Source organism: Aquarana catesbeiana, linkage group LG05 (assembly GCF_042186555.1).
Source record: "Aquarana catesbeiana isolate 2022-GZ linkage group LG05, ASM4218655v1, whole genome shotgun sequence".
In the NCBI taxonomy this organism is placed as follows: Eukaryota; Metazoa; Chordata; class Amphibia; order Anura; family Ranidae; genus Aquarana; species Aquarana catesbeiana.
In genome coordinates, this window is record NC_133328.1 from 149,969,790 (window position 1) to 149,988,364 (window position 18,575).

The 18,575-nt window shown below is 44.4% G+C and overlaps 1 protein-coding gene across 1 annotated transcript in view; it reads left to right on the top strand.

The window, feature by feature from the left end:
* The first annotated feature begins 12,874 nt into the window (after positions 1 to 12,874).
* Positions 12,875 to 18,575, top strand: part of CMC1 (C-X9-C motif containing 1) — a 108,473-nt gene continuing 102,772 nt past the window's right edge. Inside the window, exon 1 of the mRNA XM_073630277.1 lies at positions 12,875 to 13,031. Coding sequence (XP_073486378.1) covers positions 13,013 to 13,031 — 19 coding nt within the window. The 5' untranslated portion in view covers positions 12,875 to 13,012. The remainder of the gene's footprint in view (positions 13,032 to 18,575) is intronic.

The following is an 18,575-nucleotide window of genomic DNA, read 5'->3' on the forward strand; positions in this document are numbered from 1 at the left end:
GGGAAGTCTGAGGGTGGGCAAGGGTATTGAACGATGTCAGCATTCTAGGTGATAAAACATCTAGAAAGGATTTATAGTATTGGGGTGGTAGGCCATCAGGTCCAGGGCTTTCCCCTACTTTCATTTTGCTAACGACCGTGTTCCGCTCCCCCGCAGTAAGTGGGCTGTCTGAGTCCTCAGCTTGCTGGGTGGTGATCAGCTTGGGGCAAAATTGGGTTATAAAGTCCTGTATTTGGGCAATGCGGGAGTTTGAGGGATTAAGGTCAAGATGGTCTTGTGGTAGGTTGTAAAGTTCGGAATAGAACATTTCAAATTGTTTAGCTATATCCTCATTTCTGGAGAGGAGTCTGCCTTGTCTGTCTCGTATGTGATGGATCGAGGACGAAGCCTTAGCAGCTTGAATCGTGCGTGCTAAGAGTCTTCCACTTTTATGTTCATAGAACACTTTTTGCCTGAGTTCATAGCGTCTCCTCGTTTGTTTTCCTAATTCATCAAGCAGTGTGGATCGTGTGAGCACTAGTTCTTGGAGTGTGGCTTGTGAGGAAGATTGTTTGTGGGAAGCTTCTAATCTTCTAATGGTGTTGATCAGTGCTTTAATCTGTTCCTGGTGTTCTTTTTTGGCTTTAGTTGCTAGGGAGATAAGTTCCCCCCGTATAACATATTTGTGGGCTTCTCAAACCGTGACAGGGGAAACATCTGGAGTAGAGTTTTCCGCAAAGTACAATTGGATTTAGGATTGAACCTGTTGTAGTGTGGCTGGGTCTTTTAGTAGAGAGGGGTTCAGTCTCCATGATTTAGTCTTATACGTCGATTCGGGGAGAGTGAGGGGTAACTGTAATGGGGTGATGGTCGGATAGGAACATTGGTTCTATTGAGGCATGTGTGAGGAGGGGTAGGTCTGTTTGCGTGAGGAAGAAGTAATCTATTCTAGAATATTTTAGGTGTGGTGGTGAGTAAAAGGTATAAGCCCTGTCATTTGGGAACATAGTATGCCAGGTGTCATGGAGAGAAAGGCCCCGTAGTTGTAGTTTAATCTGACGAAGCGCCCGGTATGGTAACGCAGTTGTGCCTTTGGAGGTGTCTACTGTGGGGTTCAATGGGGCATTGAAGTCTCCACCCAGCAAAACTATGCCCTCCTGAAATGTGGACAATAAGTCGCACACCTTCCTAAAGAAGGAGACCTGGTGTGCATTTGGGCAGTGTACATTTGCCAATGTAATAGGTTTGGATCCATAGGTGCCTTTGAGGAAAAGGTATCTACCTTCCGGGTCTATTAAAGAGTCAGACTGTTGGAAATCAGCTTGTTTAGATATTAAGATGGATACTCCTACTACTCTTGGAGTCAGGGTTTGTAGAGTGTATTGCCGATCGATATGTGTGATTGGTCAGCTTAGGTATTGCATCTGATCGGAAATGTGTTTCCTGAAGAAGGAGGAAGCGAGCCCTGTGTTTAGTCAGAGCTGATAGCACCTGTGATCTTTTTTCTGGGAGGTTCAGACCTTTTATGTTAAGCAACACACATTTTAGGGTTAGTTGTTGTTTGAGTGTCTTTTCTGCCTGCATGGCGTGTTGTGAGAAACAGTAATACAGTAGTGTCTATAGGTCGTAGGTTTGATTAGGTAGCCTCACGAGTGTTCAGTTGTATTTAATTTGCGTCGGGCGGGTAGTTAGGAGTGAGAGTGGCCCCAGGAAGAGAACAGAAGAAGAAAAGAAGCAAGGGGGAGGGTTGAGAAAGAGGAGAATAGAAGGGGGGTGAAAAAAGTATAGAAGTATAGTATACTAGTTGACTAGTAAAGTGAATGGTAAGGAATGAGGTTGGCTGGGGGGGTTGTGATGAAGGATTGAGGAGGGTTGCTGTGAAATGGTACACAAGTATCGTGTACAAAGAATATACCAGAGGTGAATATAGATACTCTATTCCACCTGTTAGGGGGAAATCCGGAGTGTTAGCCAGTGCCCAGTGGGACTGCTGTGTGGGGACAGAGGTATGAAAGGGAATGACACCGCACTGAGGAGGACTAAAGGGGTATACAGGTAAGGAATGGGATATAAAAGGTATGCTCCAGTTTTTCTGGGAAATCCTGTGATTCAGACAATGATCTTGTTTCAAGAGCATCAATTAAACATTTTTAAGGCAACGTCATAAGTATTGTTACATTGGGTTAACCGGAAAATTAATATAATAGGAACAAAATGGTACAACAAGTAATAACTAGTAAAGCAACTGTAAAAACAGCCCTGTGGCTCTGCGCCAACCCTTTAGTGAGCACATACCCTTGTGGCTATTGAGCTCACTGAGAGTCTGTAGATTAAAGCTCTGGCCCCCCAGGACGGGGCTTAAAGCCAGCAGACCACAGCCCAAACCCAAAACTCAAACTTCAGAGAGCCTGTCAAGGTGTAACAGGCACCTGTCATGGTTTAATTGGCTGGGTAAAATACACCTCCCTTGATCCCCTATAAGGTGTACCCCCTATTATGTTCTGGAGCATTAGTTTCCCTTCAAATGATGTGTATCAAAGGTACGTCAGTTATTTGCGAATCATGGGTACCTAGAAGTGGTTTGGACCAGAAAGGATATTATTAGTGTCTACCCAAAGGAGGTCAAATCGTGGGGTGTAGGGGGCATAAAGATAGGGGATAGGGGAGGGGGGTGGAGCCAATATTATCTCAGAAATCTGTGAGGACATCATACTCGCGATTCCGAAGAGGTCAGAACAGGGGGGAGATCTGCTGGTCAATGTTGGATGGTAAGCTACGGTCTCAAGTAGCCCAGGTCCACTAGTGCATAAGTTGTTTTAATCCCCGTCGTAATCCCCCACCACCCTCCCGTGAAGAAGCCGTATCAAACCTTACTCCATGACAATGAGACATATGAGCGTTTAGTACAATTGTGAGGGTGACCTCGACTCACGCTGGGAAGACTGCCACATCAATTTAGAGACCTGATGGGAAGGTGTCCAATTGTTAAACAGAAGATCACTGGACCTAATCAGTGGTGTATGACTGACGGTGGAAATACAGGTATTTTTGCTAGGCTTCTGGTCGGCTAAGGCCCAGGTCCCCCTCAAAATGCTTTTCTCTGTATTGTTCAATTAATGCGTATATAATGCAAAAGATATAAATACAGGCTCGTTGGGTAAGAGGTGAACCACACAAAAAAAAAAAAAAAGGGGTGGGGAGGGGGAAGGGGGGAAGGGACTCTATCAGGAAATGTCCATCCCTCGCTTCCTGACCCTTAAGTCCAATGAGGAGTGGTTTGAAGGACATAAAGCAGACATGGTGCTTTGTGGAGTGTAGGTAACAAGGAGGGCCAGTGTCCCAATCATTGGTGATGGCTACCTGGAATTTTAGCGTGGAGTTAGGTGTCCGTTACAGCTGCGAGCGGGATGATGTACCTCGACAGGCTCCTCCGATTGCATGTGCAAACAGGTCCCTCACAGATCTCGAAAAGGTTGGTGGGTTTGGGCCTTTTAAGGAAATCAAACAGGCAAAGAAAGACAAAAAATAAAAAACAAACAAGGGGCAGAAAAAATGTTTTCCCCCAGAAAAAAGGGCAGCAGAAAACAGTACTTACGAACATCCCGATGTAACATGGGGCAAAGGTGATTATACATTCTGCTGGTCACGTCGGGGGGGTCACAGCCAACCCCGGGCTGCACACAGGCAGATCCCGGCATGAGAGGCGATCAGCTGGGGTTGTTGGGTCCAATCTGTGACGTCTGGAATGTTGCCTTTGAGATTTTGGTGTTAGATTGTCTGATACCGACTTCCATGGTTCCGACGGGAAGTAAAATTAGTACCACTCAGGGATGTCAAGCTGGTCGCAAAAGGCAGGCAAATCTTATTGTGTTTGGAGTAGTGCAGCGCGACCTCTTGTGGAGGCAGAAAGACAGAATGGAAACTTCCATCTGTATTGGATATTTCGTGCACGCAGAGCTTCCAGTAGGGGGCGCAGTGTACGCCTATTTTGTAATGTTATTTGAGAAAAGTCCTGAAATAATTTAATATCTGTGCCATTATATAGAATGCGGCCTCTTTCTCTTGCTTTGCAAAGGATTTCTTCTTTAAGGGGGAAGCTTACAATGCAGCAAACAACGTCCCTTGGGGGTTCAGGTTCACGGGGAGGGGGTCTCAGCGCTCGGTGCAGTCTTTCCATCTCAATGGGGGAATCTGCCGGGCGGCTTAGTAAGTCATTGAAGATAGAGCAGATTGCCTGTGGTAATGCAGGTGAATCTAAGCTTTCGGGGACCCCCCTCACGCTTATATTATGTCTGCGGCCCCTATTGTCGAGATCTTCCACCTGACGGTGGTGCGCAAACATGTGTGTTAGTTGGGAATCATATGCCCCTTGCACTTGCCTGATAGCTTCAGCATGTGTTTTTGAAGCCTGTTCCACTTCCACGATGCGGTGAGTAATGCTGTGGATGTCTGCCTTTAGGTCCGTTATGGCTGCGGTGAGCGTATGTTTAATATCAATGGCAACCTTTTGCAGATCCTTCTGCAGATCCGGCAAACTGAAGGGACCTTCGTCCCTGCCTATCGGCATCTCCTCGCTGCTCCTACGTGAGCCCGGTGATAAGGCCTGTGACGCCTCGTGGTTGTTCGCCGGCTGAGTGCGGAACAGCTCGGGGATGTTTTTACTCAGTTGTGTCCTGGAGGCCTTTAGCGTACGGGGAGAAGAGGTGCTCCTGTTATGCTTTCCCATAGTCGGATGTGGCTTCGAATCCCAAAAGAAGGCACAATTTGTCCTCTGTGTGCGGGAGCTCAGATCTTAGGCAGCCATCTCGGGTCCCGTCCAAGCCACGCCCCCGCATGGAGGTTTTTATTGCTGTCTGTGCCCCTATTAGGTAGATCCACTCTTTCTATTTGTAATGTTTATCATGAAAGTGAAAGTAAAAGGACAGGGGTTGAGGACCACTGCTTTAAGGGGATTTTCTCCAGCTATGGCACAGGAAGTTAACCACTTGTAAACAAATCACGTACCTTGTACATCATTTGACTTCAAGTGGTTGTACTGGGGTGATGCCTGCAGCTGCTGGCATCACCCTGGCACCGTCTTTTAAAGCTGACAGTCAGCTCTCTTCTAATCGCTACTGGAGTGGCTAACTAGCCACTTGATTGCTATTACAAGCAGTGGAAGGGAACATCCCCCCCTCCCGCGGCTCTCTGTGGTACTTCCGTCCCTCGGGGAGACCAAAGCTACCAGCCGGCTAGTTGGAGAGCCAAAGTCAGAATCGGCGTTTCGAATGGTTTCAAGTGTAAAGGAGTAGGGATGAGCTGAACACCCCCCTGTTCGGTTCGCGCCAGAACATGCGAACAGGAAAAAAGTTCTTTCTAACACGCGAACACTGTTAAAGTCTATGGGACACGAACATGAATAATCAAAAGTGCTAATTTTAAAGGCTTATATGCAAGTTATTGTCATAAAAAGTGTTTGGGGACCCGGGTCCTGCCCCAGGGGACATGGATCAATGCAAAAAAAAGTTTTAAAAACGGCCGTTTTTTCAGGAGCAGTGATTTTAATAATGCTTAAAGTCAAACAATAAAAGTGTAATATCCCTTTAAATTTTATAGCTGGGGGTGTCTATAGTATGCCTGTAAAGGGGCGCATGTTTCCCGTGTTTAGAACAGTCTGACAGCAAAATGACATTTCGAAGGAAAAAAGCCATTTAAAACTACTCGCGGCCAATAATGAATTGCCGGTCCGACAATACACATAGAAGTTCATTGATAAAAACGGCATGGGAATTCCCCACAGGGGAACCCGAACCAAAATTAAAAAAAAAAAATGACGTGGGGGTCCCCCTAAATTCCATACCAGGCCCTTCAGGTCTGGTACGGATTTTAAGGGGAACCCCGCGCCAAAAAAAAAAAAAAACGGCGTGGGGTCCCCCCAAAAATCCATACCAGACCCTTATCCGAGCAGGCAACCTGGCAGGCCGCAGGAAAAGAGGGGGGGAACGAGAGAGCGCCCCCCCCTCCAGAACCGTACCAGGCCACATGCCCTCAACATTGGGAGGGTGCTTTGGGGTAGCCCCCAAAACACCTTGTCCCCATTTTGATGAGGACAAGGGCCTCATCCCCACAACCCTGGCCGGTGGTTGTGGGGGTCTGCGGGCGGGGGGCTTATCGGAATCTGGAAGCCCCCTTTAACAAGGGGACCCCCAGATCCCGGCCCCCCCCTGTGTGAAATGGTAAGGGGTACCCCTACCATTTCACTAAAAAACTGTCAAAAATGTTAAAAATGACAAGAGACAATTTTTGACAATTCCTTTATTTAAATGCTTCTTTTTTCTTCTATCTTCCTTAACCACTTAAGGACCAGCCTCGTTTTGGATTTTAGGTGTTTACATGTTTAAGGCCTCTTTCACACGGATGATCCGTATGTCCGTTTTTCATCCATCCGTTTTCGGATGAAAAACGGACATACAGTCATCCCTATGGAGCGTCGGATGTCAGCGGTGACATGTCCGCTGACATCCGACCCGCTCCGATCCGAAAAGTGTAACGGAGGAAAAACCTACTTTTTCCTCCGTTTTCGGATCGGATCGGATGACGACGGACACTACGGACCGTCATCATCCGATCCCCCCATAGGGGAGAGCGGCGCTCTGACAGGTCCGTCGCTGCACAGTGTGCAGCGATGCACCTGTCATCTTCCTGCTCAGCGGGGATCGGCGGAGCTATCCCCGCTGAGCAAGCGGATGTTCACGGGGCGGATCATGACTGATCTGCCCCGTGTGAAAGAGGCCTTAAACAGGTTTTTCTGCTAGAAAATTACTTAGAACCCCCAAACATTATATATGGTTTTTCTTCTAACACCCTAGAGAATACAATGGCGGTCATTGCAATACTTTTTTTGCACCGTATTTGCGCAGCGGTCTTATAAGCGCACTTTTTTTGGAAAAAATTCACTTTTTTGAATAAAAAAATAAAACAACAGTAAAGTTATCCCAATTTTTTTTATATTGTGAAATATAATGTTACGCCAAGTAAATTAATACCCAACATTTCACGCTTGAATTTTGCGTCCACTCATGGAATGGCATCAAACTTTTACCCTCAAAATTCTCCATAGGCGACGTTTAAAAAATTCTACAGGTTGCATATTTTGCGCTACAGAGGAGGTCTAGGGCTAGAATTATTGCTCTCGCTCTACCGGTCACGGCGATACCTCACATGTGTGGTTTGACCACCGTTTTCATATGCGGGCGCTACTCGCGTATGCGTTCGCTTCTGCGCGCGAGCTCGTCGGGACAGGGGGGTTTTAAAAATTTTTTTTTTTATTTTTATTATTTATTTTACAATATTTTATTTATTTTTACACTGTTTAAAAAAAAAAAAATTGTGTCACTTTTATTCCTATTACAAGGAATGTAAACATCCCTTGTAATAGAAAAAAGCATGACAGGATCTCTTAAATATGAGATCTGGGGTCAAAAAGACCTCAGATCTCATATTTACACTAAAATGCAATAAAAAAAAAAAAAAAAAAGTCATTTAGAAAAATTACATTTGAAAAAATATGCCTTTAAGAGGCGTGGACGGAAGCGACGTTTTGACGTCGCTTCCGCCCAGCAGTGTCATGGAGACGAGTGAGCGCCATCTTGGCCTCACTCGTCTCCAGACACACCACGGCACAGGACGCGATCGCCTCCGCCGCTACCGACGGCTCCGGTAAGCGGCGGAGAGCACCGGATCGTGGCGGGAGGGGGGGGCCCTCTCCCGCCACCGATAAAAGTGATCTCGCGGCGAATCCGCCGCAGGGACCACTTTTATCTGAAAGCCGGCCGCCGCACGAAAACGGGGAAACCGGGGTTATGGCAGCTAGCTGCTGCCATAACAACGATATCCCCGTTCAAACTTAGGACGTACATAGTCGTGCGGCAGTCGGGAAGTGGTTAATCTTCTTCTTCCTCTGGTTCTTCTGGTTCTTCCTCCGGCGTTCTCGTCCAGCATCTCCTCCGCGGCGTCTTCTATCTTCTTATCCTCGGGCCACTCCACACCCATGGCATGGGGGGAGGCTCCCGCTCTTCTCTTCATCTTCTTCTCCATCTTCTTCTTTTCTTCTCTTCTTCTCCAGGCCGCTCCGCATCCATGCTGGCATGGAGGGAGGCTCCCGCTGTGTGACGGCGTTTCCTCGTCTGACGGTTCTTAAATAACGGGGGGCGGGGCCACCCGGTGACCCCGCCCCCCTCTGACGCACGGTGACTTGACGGGACTTCCCTGTGATGTCACGGGGAATGCCACAGGGGAGTCCCGTCATGTCCCGTGCGTCAGAGGGGGGTGGGGTCACCGGGTGCCCCCCCCCCGTTATTTAAGAACCGTCAGACGAGGAGACTCCGTCACACAGCGGGAGCCTCCCTCCATGCCAGCATGGATGCGGAGCAGCCTGGAGAAGAAGATGAAGAAGAGAAGAAGAGAAGAAGAGAAGAAAAAGAGAAGAGGAGAAGAGGAGAAGATGAAGATGAAGAAGAGAATAAGATGAAGAAGATGAAGATGAAGAAGAGAAGAAGATGAGGAGAAGAGGAGAGCGGGAGCCTCCCCCCATGCCATGGGTGCGGATCGGCCCAAGGAGAAGAAGATAGAAGGCACCGCAAAGGAGATGTTGGACGAGAACGCCGGAGGAAGAACCAGAAGAAGAAGATGAAGGAAGATAGAAGAAAGAAGAAAGAAGAAGCATTTAAATAAAGGAATTGTCAAAAACTGTCTCTTGTCATTTTTAACATTTTTGACAGTTTTTTAGTGAAATGGTAGGGATACAAGTACCCCCTTACCATTTCATACAGGGGGGAGGCCGGGATCTGGGGGTCCCCTTGTTAAAGGGGGCTTCCAGATTCCGATAAGCCCCCCGCCCGCAGACCCCCACAACCACCGGCCAGGGTTGTGGGGATGAGGCCCTTGTCCTCATCAACATGGGGACAAGGTGTTTTGGGGGGCTACTCCAAAGCACCCTCCCAATGTTGAGGGCATATGGCCTGGTACGGTTCAGGAGGGGGGCGCTCTCTCATCCCCCCCTCTTTTCCTGCGGCCTGCCAGGTTGCGTGCTCGGATAAGGGTCTGGTATGGATTTGGATTTTGGCGCGGGGTTCCCCTTAAAATCCATACCAGACATTTAGGGGGACCCCCACGTCATTTTTTTTTTTTTACATTTTGGCAGGGGTTCCCCTTAATATCCATACCAGACCTGAAGGGCCTGGTATGGAATTTAGGGGGACCCCCACGTCATTTTTTTTTTTTAATTTTGGTTCGGGGTTCCCCTGTGGGGAATTCCCATGCCGTTTTTATCAATGAACTTCTATGTGTATTGTCGGACCAGCAATGCAATAGCCACGAGTAGTTTTAAATGGCTTTTTTCCTTCGAAATGTCATTTTGCTGTCAGACTGTTCTAAACACGGGAAACATGCGCACCTTTACAGGGATATTATAGACACCCCCCAGCTACGAAATTTAAAGGGATATTACACTTTTATTGTTTGACTTTAAGCATTATTAAAATCACTGCTCCTGAAAAAACGGCCGTTTTTAAAACTTTTTTTTGCATTGATCCATGTCCCCTGGTGCAGGACCCAGGTCCCTAAACACTTCTTATGACAATAACTTGCATATAAGCCTTTAAAATTAGCACTTTTGATTTCTCCCATAGACTTTTAAAAGGTGTTCCGCAGCATTCGAATTTGCCGCGAACACCCCAAATTGTTCGCTGTTCGGCGAACTTGCGAACAGCCAATGTTCGAGTCGAACATGAGTTTGACTCGAACTCGAAGCTCATCCCTATAAAGGAGGGATTTGGGGTCTTATTGACCCCAGATCCCTTCATAAAAAGTACCAGTCACGTCCCTTTTGTTGTCACAAGGATATTTACATTCCCTGTGACAGCAATAAAAGTGATAATTTTTTTTTTTTAAACCAACAGTGTAAAAATAAAAAAATGAATAATAATTAATAATCCGTGCTAGTGCGCAAAGGCGAACACATACATCTGTCCTGCACGCACGCAAACAGCGATCGTCCAACACATGTGAGGTATTGCCGCGAATGTTGGATCATGGGCAGTAATTCTAGCACTTGACTTCCTCTATAGATATAAAGTGGTAGCTTGTAAAGGCTTTTAAAGCATCACCTATGGATAGTAAAATTTACGTTGTTTGTCAGGCTTGCACAGTTTTAAAGCGTGACATGTTGTTTGGTGAATATTTACTTGGCATGACATCATCTTTTATACTTTACAAAAAAAGATGGGTTATGCATTTTGTTTTTTGGCATTCAAATTTAATCAAAGTGTATGTTTTCCCAAAAATTGCGTTTGGAAAAAAAGCTGCACAAATACCATGTGACATAAATAAATTGCAAAAAATCCACCAATTTGTTCCCTAGGGCCTCTGCTTTTAAATATATATATATATATATATATATATATATATATATATATATATATATATATATATATATATATATATATGTATATATATATATATATATATATATATATATATATATATATATATATATATATATATATATATATATATATATATTTATATGTAATGTTTGGGGGTTCTAAGTAATTTCCTAGCAAAAAACAAAAAAATATTTTCCCATGGAAACTAAAAGTGCCAGAACATGCCTGATCGAAATCTTCCCAAAGGGACATATATGGAAAAAATAAACCATACATGGGTTATAACACTCCCTCACTCCATCCAAAATGAAAAAAAAAGTTTTGCCTTTAGTTCTACTTTAGATATAGGGCAGATTCAAATTACACCTTCATGTGTAATAAAAATAAATAGTCCCACACTGACCCAAAGAAAACTACATGCAGGCAGCAAGATCAGCTGGTTACATAAAAGGAGGCATCCTGAGCATCTCTTCAGACGTGCATGATCTATGCTCCGCCCACACCAGTTTGAGTGCCGCTGGACATCCAGCCAAAAACTCTCTCAGGTACACTGGATGAGTGACGCCGATGTTCCGTCAGATTAGGCGACCCGTTAGATTTTGTAACGGAAGTGACGTTCTGTCACGGCCATCTTGGTACACCCCGCACACACTAATCCTACAGGCTGAAGTCGCCAAGCAGACATATTTTTACACCCACTGAAGTCTTGCATTTCACACTTCTTTTTACCAGTAAATTGAGCTTATATAGTGAAACACTATTTAGAACTCTGTAACACTGTTTTTATGTTGAATTTTAAAAGCAGCGACAAGCCTGCTGATCTCACAGGTTTGCTAATCTAACAGAAGACTGCTGCTTTTAAAAAAAATCAACATCAAAACAGTGTCACGGACTTCTAAATAGTGTATTTCATGATATAAGCTCAGTTTACCGGTTAAAATAAGTGTAAAATGCAAGATTCCGGTGGGTGTAAAAAGATGTCCGCTTCATTATGTACCAAGATGGCCTTGACAGAACGTCACTTCAGTTACAAAATTTGACGGGTCGCCTAATCTGAAGGAACAACAGTTTTTGTCAGATTTTGTAACGGGAGTGACGTTCCGTCGCCGCCATCTTGCTACACCCTGCACTCCCCCACAGTAAGGCATAGCTCCCAACTGTCCCTGATTTCGAGGGACTATCCCTGATTTGGAGCAATGTCCCTCATTCCTTCTCATTTGTCCCACATTTTGGTCTGATCTATATAGATGTATATAAAATGCACTTTTTATCTATCTAAAAGTGTTTTCCAGCGCTAAACCTTTCATCTGATTTTTAAATTGCTGCATTTGTAATTTCCAAAAGCCAATATAAAGGAATTGTAATGGTAAAAAAAAGCATTTGTGGGTTTAACCAATCTTGTTTTTTATACAATTCTCCTTTAAGGGGGCGTGGCAAGGGGCGTGCCCTATGCCTGAATACTTTTGCTTATAGGTGTCCCTCATTCCCATCTCAAAAAGTTGGAAGGTATGGTAAGGATACAGTGAGAAGCATAGCTCCCAACTGTCCCTAATTTTGAGGGACTGTCCTTGATTTGGAGCAATGTCCCTCTGTCCCTCATTTCTTCTCATTTGTCCCTCATTTTGGTCTGATCTATATAGATGTATATAAAATGCACTTTTTTTCTATCAAAAAGTGTTTTCCAGTGCTAAACCTTTCAGCTGATTTCTAAATTGCTGCATTTGTAAATTCCAAAAGCCAATATAAAGGAATAGTAGTGGTAAAAAAAAGCCGTTGTGGGTTTAACCAATCTTGTTTTTTGTACAATTCTCCTTTAAGGGGGCGTGGCAAGGGGTGTGTCCTATGCCTGAATACTTATGCTGATAGGTGTCCCTCATTCCAAAAGGATTCTCAAAAAGTTGGGCGGTTTGGAGAAGGCGGCAAATGGACATTTTGTTACACCCACTTGAGTCTGGCATTTCACACTTATTTTTACCACTAAACTGAGCTTATATAGTGAAATACAGTATTTAAAAATCCGTCTGACTGTTTAGATGTTGAATTTTAAAAGCAGCAGCAAGCCTGCTGATCTGACAGGTTTGCTAATCTGACAGAAGACCGCTTCTTTGAAAAATCAACATAAAACAGTCAAACGCATTTCAAGATACTAAATTTCACTATATAAGCTCAATTTACTGTTAAAAATTAGTATGACATGCAAGAGTCCGGTGGGTTTAACAAGATGTCTGCTTACCGCCTTCTCACTGTATCCTTACTGTGGACGAGTGAGGGGTGTAGAAAGATGGCGGTGACGGAACGTCACTTCCGTTACAAAATCTGAGAGTCTTCGCTCACCCAGTGACCGTATCACTGTTACTTTTTTAAAAAAACCTCCTGCAGCCGTAAGACAGCAAGGAAGAAGCTTTCTCATCTAATGGAATGCAGGGGGTGCCGTCTACGTGCGCTTTCTGTCTCAGCGTTTAGGCCCGCCCCCTTCTCTGCCCCGGAAGTAGATGTGTTGTTAGTGAGTAGTGTGACCCCGGCAAGGTTATGTGCGCAGTTCTGCATGTTTAGGGAGCCTGTAATGTATTGAAGTCTCTCTCCATAGATAGTAGTGTGTCTTCCTTGTCATGGACTCTGGCAAAGCGGGTAAGCCCTGCTACGTACTGAATACATATCTGTTACAGGGATAGAAGGGGAAGGGGTGCTTCAGGCAGTTTGTAATGAAAGCAGAGCACAGGACCTGGGTGATACTTGCACTGTGCTCCCAGCTTCTTCCACTTTACAGCTCACGCTGCTACTTGAAAATATAGTTTAACCACTTGCTTCCCTATTCTGACACTTCTACATGGAAAATAAAATGTATCTTTTTTTTTCTTTGCTGGAAAATTACTTAGGACCCCCCAAGCATATATATATATATATATATATATATATATATATATAAGGAAAGGCCCTGGAGAATAAAATGGTGGGCGATGCGATTTTTTTATGTCACACTGTATTTACGCATCAGTTTTTCAAATGCAATTTTATTATTTTTTTTTAAGTACACAAACACAATATACTACCAGTTTTTTGGCTTAAATATAAAAGATGATTTTACACCAAGTAAATGGATACCAAGCATGTCATGCTTTAAAATTGCGCATGTTCATGGAATAGCGACAAACGAACGGTACTTTAACCACTTCAGCCCCAGAAGGTTTTACCCCTTTAATGACCCTTTTTTTTGCGATAAGGCACTGCGTTATTTTAACGGACAATTGCACGGCCGTGTGATGCTGTACCCAAACAAAATTGATGTCGCCCCCCCACACACACACACACACAAATAGGGCTTTAGTTTGGTGGTATTTGATCACCTTTACGGTTTTTATTTTTTGCGCTATAAACATAAGAACGACAACATTGAATAAAAAAAAACAAAAAACAAAACAATATTTTTTACTCTCTACTATAAAACATATCCAATAAAAAAAATGTAAAAAATTGAATTTCTTCATCAATTTAGGCCGATATGTGTTCTGCTACATATGTTTGGTAAAAAAAAAAATCTCAATAAGCGTATATTAATTGGTTTGCGCAAAAGTTATAGCGTCTACAAACTATGGGATATTTTTATGGCATTCTTTATTTTCATTTTTTTACTAGTAATGGTGGCGATCTGCAATTTTTTTTTTTTTGTGGGACTGCGACATTGTGACTGACAAATCGGACACCTAACTGACACTCAACACTTTTTTGGGGACCGGTGATATTATTACAGTGATCAGTGCTAAAAATATGCACTGTTACTATACTAATGGCAGGGAAGGTGTTAACACCAGGGGCGATCAAAGGATTAAGTGTGTCCTTAGGGGGTGCTTGCTAACTGTGTGGGGGATGGTCTGACTGGATGAAGACAGAGATCGGTGTTCCTGTTTAGCAGGAACACAAGATCTCTTTCCATCTTCCCTGTCAGAACGGTGATCTGCTTTGTTTTCATAGGCAGATCGCCGTTCTGCCTCTGGGGAATAATCACAGGTGGCCGGCAGACATTGAGTCCACCAGACCCACTGATTGGCATCTTGTGTCCAATCAGCACGCGCTTATGCCTCTGGCAGCATGCGCCCCCAGTGTTACATAGTGTTTGGAAAAAGACACAAGTCCATCTAGTTCAACCATAAAAATAAATAAAAAATATCAAACAATCCCATATACCCAATCCTATACCAACAGTTGATCCAGAGGAAGGCAAAAAACCCCAGCAAAGCATTAACTAATTTGCTACAGCAGGGGAAAAAAATTCCTTCTTGATCCCCTGAGAGGCTTTTCTCTGGATCAACTTTACCTATAAATGTTAGTACCCAGTTATATTGTGTGCATTTATGAAAGAATCCAGGCCTTAAAGCAATTACTGAGCTGGCCAGAACCACCTCTGGAGGGAGTCTATTCCACATTTTCACAGCTCTTACTGTGAAGAAACCTTTCCGTATTTGGAGATAAAATCACTTTTCCTCTAGACGTAAAGAGTGCCCCTTGTCCTCTGTGATGACCGTAAAGTGAATAACTCAATACCAAGTTCACTATATGGACCCCTTATATATTTATACATGTTGATCATATCCCCCCTTAATCTCCTCTTCTCAAGAGAATAAATTCAGTTCCTCTAATCTTTCCTCATAGCTGAGCTCCTCCATGCCTCTTATCAGTTTGGTTGCCCTTCTCTGCACTTTCTCCAGTTTCCCCGATATCCTTTTTGAGAACGGGTGCCCAAAACTGAACTGCATATTCCAGATGAGGTCTTGCTAATGATTTGTACAGGGCAAAGTGTCTATAGTACATCTGCGGTAGGCGGTTGGCAAGTGGTTAAATTATCCATGGGTGACGCTTTAAAAGCCTTTGCAGGTTACCAGTTTAGATTTACACAGGAAGTCTTTTGCTAGAATTTTTGTTCTTGCTCTGACGATCACAGTGACATGGTGATCACGGTGATACGCAATGTGTGGTGCAATCACTGCGTGTGGAGGGAGAGGGGCGAATTTAAATTTTTTTATTTTTACACTGTTCCTTTAAAAAAAAAGTGATCACTTTTATTGAATGTTTAGATCCCCTGTGACAGCAATAGGCTAGTAGGTTGTAATGGTGCACAATGACATTTGTGACTTTATGTAACTAATAGGCAGGCTTGATCCGACCACTGGCACCCTTGTTGAAATAGGGTGGTCTATTAGACCCCCTCCATCTCTTCTTTGGGCTTCAATGCAGCCAATCATAGAGAGATCAGTCTGATTGGCTGCTTCACTAATAGCTGGAACCTGACGTCATGAAATAGTCATAGCTTCCAGGTTCTGAGGTCACACAGTGGGAGGAACAACTTTGGCTTCTTTCACTGAGTTCGGAGCTGGATGCCTGCGGCCGCTTCGTTACTGGGCTTCACGATCGCTCGGGAGAGCCCGGTAAAGGCAGCAGGAGGGGGGGTGGGACCCCTTTCCACCACCTGTAAAAGTATTCCAGCTGCTCAGATTACTTTTACATGAAAGAATCGCTGGGACTAAAAATTGATACCTGGATCATGGTTGTTCTAAACGCTTCCCTACCGCAACGTATATATACTATGGCCGGTAGGGAAGCGGTTAAAGTGGAATCCAAGTATGATCTGTATTGCATAGTTATATTACTCAAGCCTGGCACAATGTAAGAGTGCATATCTCATATCTGATGTGGATGATGATAATCACTGTAGTCAGTCGTCCGTACCAGAAAAAAATTATCGCCTGCCATCTTCAAATGTGTGCAAATTAAACACATGTTTGTAACGCAAACTGTTAGGCCCCTTTCACATGGGGCGGATCCGCTCAGCGGGGATCGCTCCGTTGATCTCTGCTGAGCCTGCGGATGACAGGTCCCTCTCTGCACACTGAGCATGGAGGGACCTGTCAAGAGTCCCGCTGATTTCTATGGGGAGATCATCTGATCCGATCTGCCAGACAGATAGCGAACATATCGCCATACGTCTGTTTTGATCGGATGGCAGATGGGTGTCAGCAGACACATCTCCGCTGACATCCGCCTGCTCATAGGAGCCCATGGGTGGCTCCGAGCAGACTTATCGTGTGAAAGGAGCCATAGACAGGATTTGGTTGGTTGTAGGCTGGTTGGTGAGTTGAGCTGGACATTTTGTTTGGTTTTGGTTTCCTTCCTCTGTTATCATCGTGAATCACTTCTGACAAGTTTTCCCAACACCAAGTAAAAAAGATGACTGTGATGGGTCTCCAGCAGATTGACAGCCTCAGCTCTGTTCCTGTGTGCTGAGTGAAGGAGGGGAGGGGGGGCGTGTGTCTCTTCTCTCCAATCATCTTTCACAACTCTCTTCACTGAGCTCTGCAGGGTGTAATGCCACGTACACACGAGCGGAATGTCCGACAGAAAAAGTCAGACGGGAGCTTTTCATTGTATATTCTGATCGTGTGTATGCCTCATTGGACTTTATTTTTCGAAAATTCTGACGGACCTAGAAATAGAACATGTTCTAAATATTTTCTGACAGAACCAATTCGGGAAAACCGCTCGTCTGTATTTTTTTTCCGACGAACCAAAAACGACGCATGCTCTGAAGCAAGTACGAGACAGAAGCTATTGGATACTGGCTATTGAACTTTTTCTAGTAACGTCGTGCATGCTGTACATCACCGCGTTCTTGACGATCGGACTTTGGTGTGATCGTGTGTACACAAGACAATTTCAGCGGAGTTCTATCGGAAAAACCTTCAGAGTTTATTCTGACGGGAAAACCGGTCGTGTGTACGCAGCATCCGGCTTAGTTCACACTGGCATTAAGAACAGGCGTTAAAAATGCCCCTCAAACGCCTATTCACAAAATATAATAGACAGCACATTGTGCTGTTCACACTAAGTGTTAGCATTGCGTTGCTTCAAAATTGAGGCCTCATGTCGAGTCATGAGGCGTTTGAAGCCTTTCAATGCCTCCCATTCAAGTCTATGGTAACGCTCCGCAAACGCTCTGGCAGGCGTTTTTGAAATGGTATTGGTGCAGTTGCGGCTCATTTAAATTTGTCACTTTCCCTTGTGGAGCAGTTTTAGGGAGCGTTTAACGCTTGTAAAACGCCCCATTCTAAAGCTCATTGACACCTATTCTATCGCCATACAAACACTATAGGCGCAATTGCTGAACGTCACTAATTTAGTCACGTGTGAACAAGCCCTTATTTAAAATCTCTGCCTCCTTTTTTTTTATTAACTCTCGGACAAGCTTTATAAATTTAGCACTTTGAACGGATGTAGAGAAGACTGCAGATAAACAGGTACAACTTATGTGGGAGGGTTTGTTTCATCCCTGTGGGTCACATGAAGCTAGTCAATTTACTGGGCACATATGTAGGGTTACAACCACTTTAAAGTCTAACTGAGGGCACTTCCACACTGAGCAGTGCCTGGCGTCGGCGGTAAAGCACGCTATTTTTAGCGGCGCTTTACCGTCATTTTTGCGGCGGTTTTAACCCCTGCTAACGGCCGAAAAAGGGGTAAAAGCGCCCCTGTCCATTGATCTCAATGAGCAGGGGCGCTTTAGGAGCAGTGTATACACCGTTCCTACAGCACCTCAAAGATGCTGCTTGCAGGACTTTTGGGAGCATCCTGCCAGCGTACCGCTCCAGTGTGAAAGCACTTGGGCTTTCACACTGGAGTGACAGGAGAGGTGCTTTGCAGGCGCTATATCGCTAAAAATAGCGCCTGCAAAAGCGCCTCAGTGTGAAAGTAGCCTAAAGGCAAACATTTTTTTTCAGTTTGGATAGAGTGAGGGAGGGTTATAACTAGGGGTGCATCGAATGGAAATTTTGGTACCGAAAATGAAGGATGCACTAGGCCGAAATCCGATACCGAAAATGATAGTTTTGAAAAAATATTTATATTTTTAAATACAATTGTATTATATTTGACTTTTTAATATCCTCAATTTAAATTAATATGAATTAATTGTTGGTCATTATTGGCACCTTTTAGTGCAAGAAAGGTCAAGAAAAATGCAGTCTCTAACCATCTCTTGTATCATGTCCCAAGTCTGTAATCATCTCTTGTATCGTATCCCCAGTCTCTGACCAGCTCTTGTATCGTGTCCCCAGTCTCTGTCCAGCTCTTGTATCGTGTCCCCAGTCTCTGACCATCTCTTGTATCATGTCCCCAGTCTCTGAC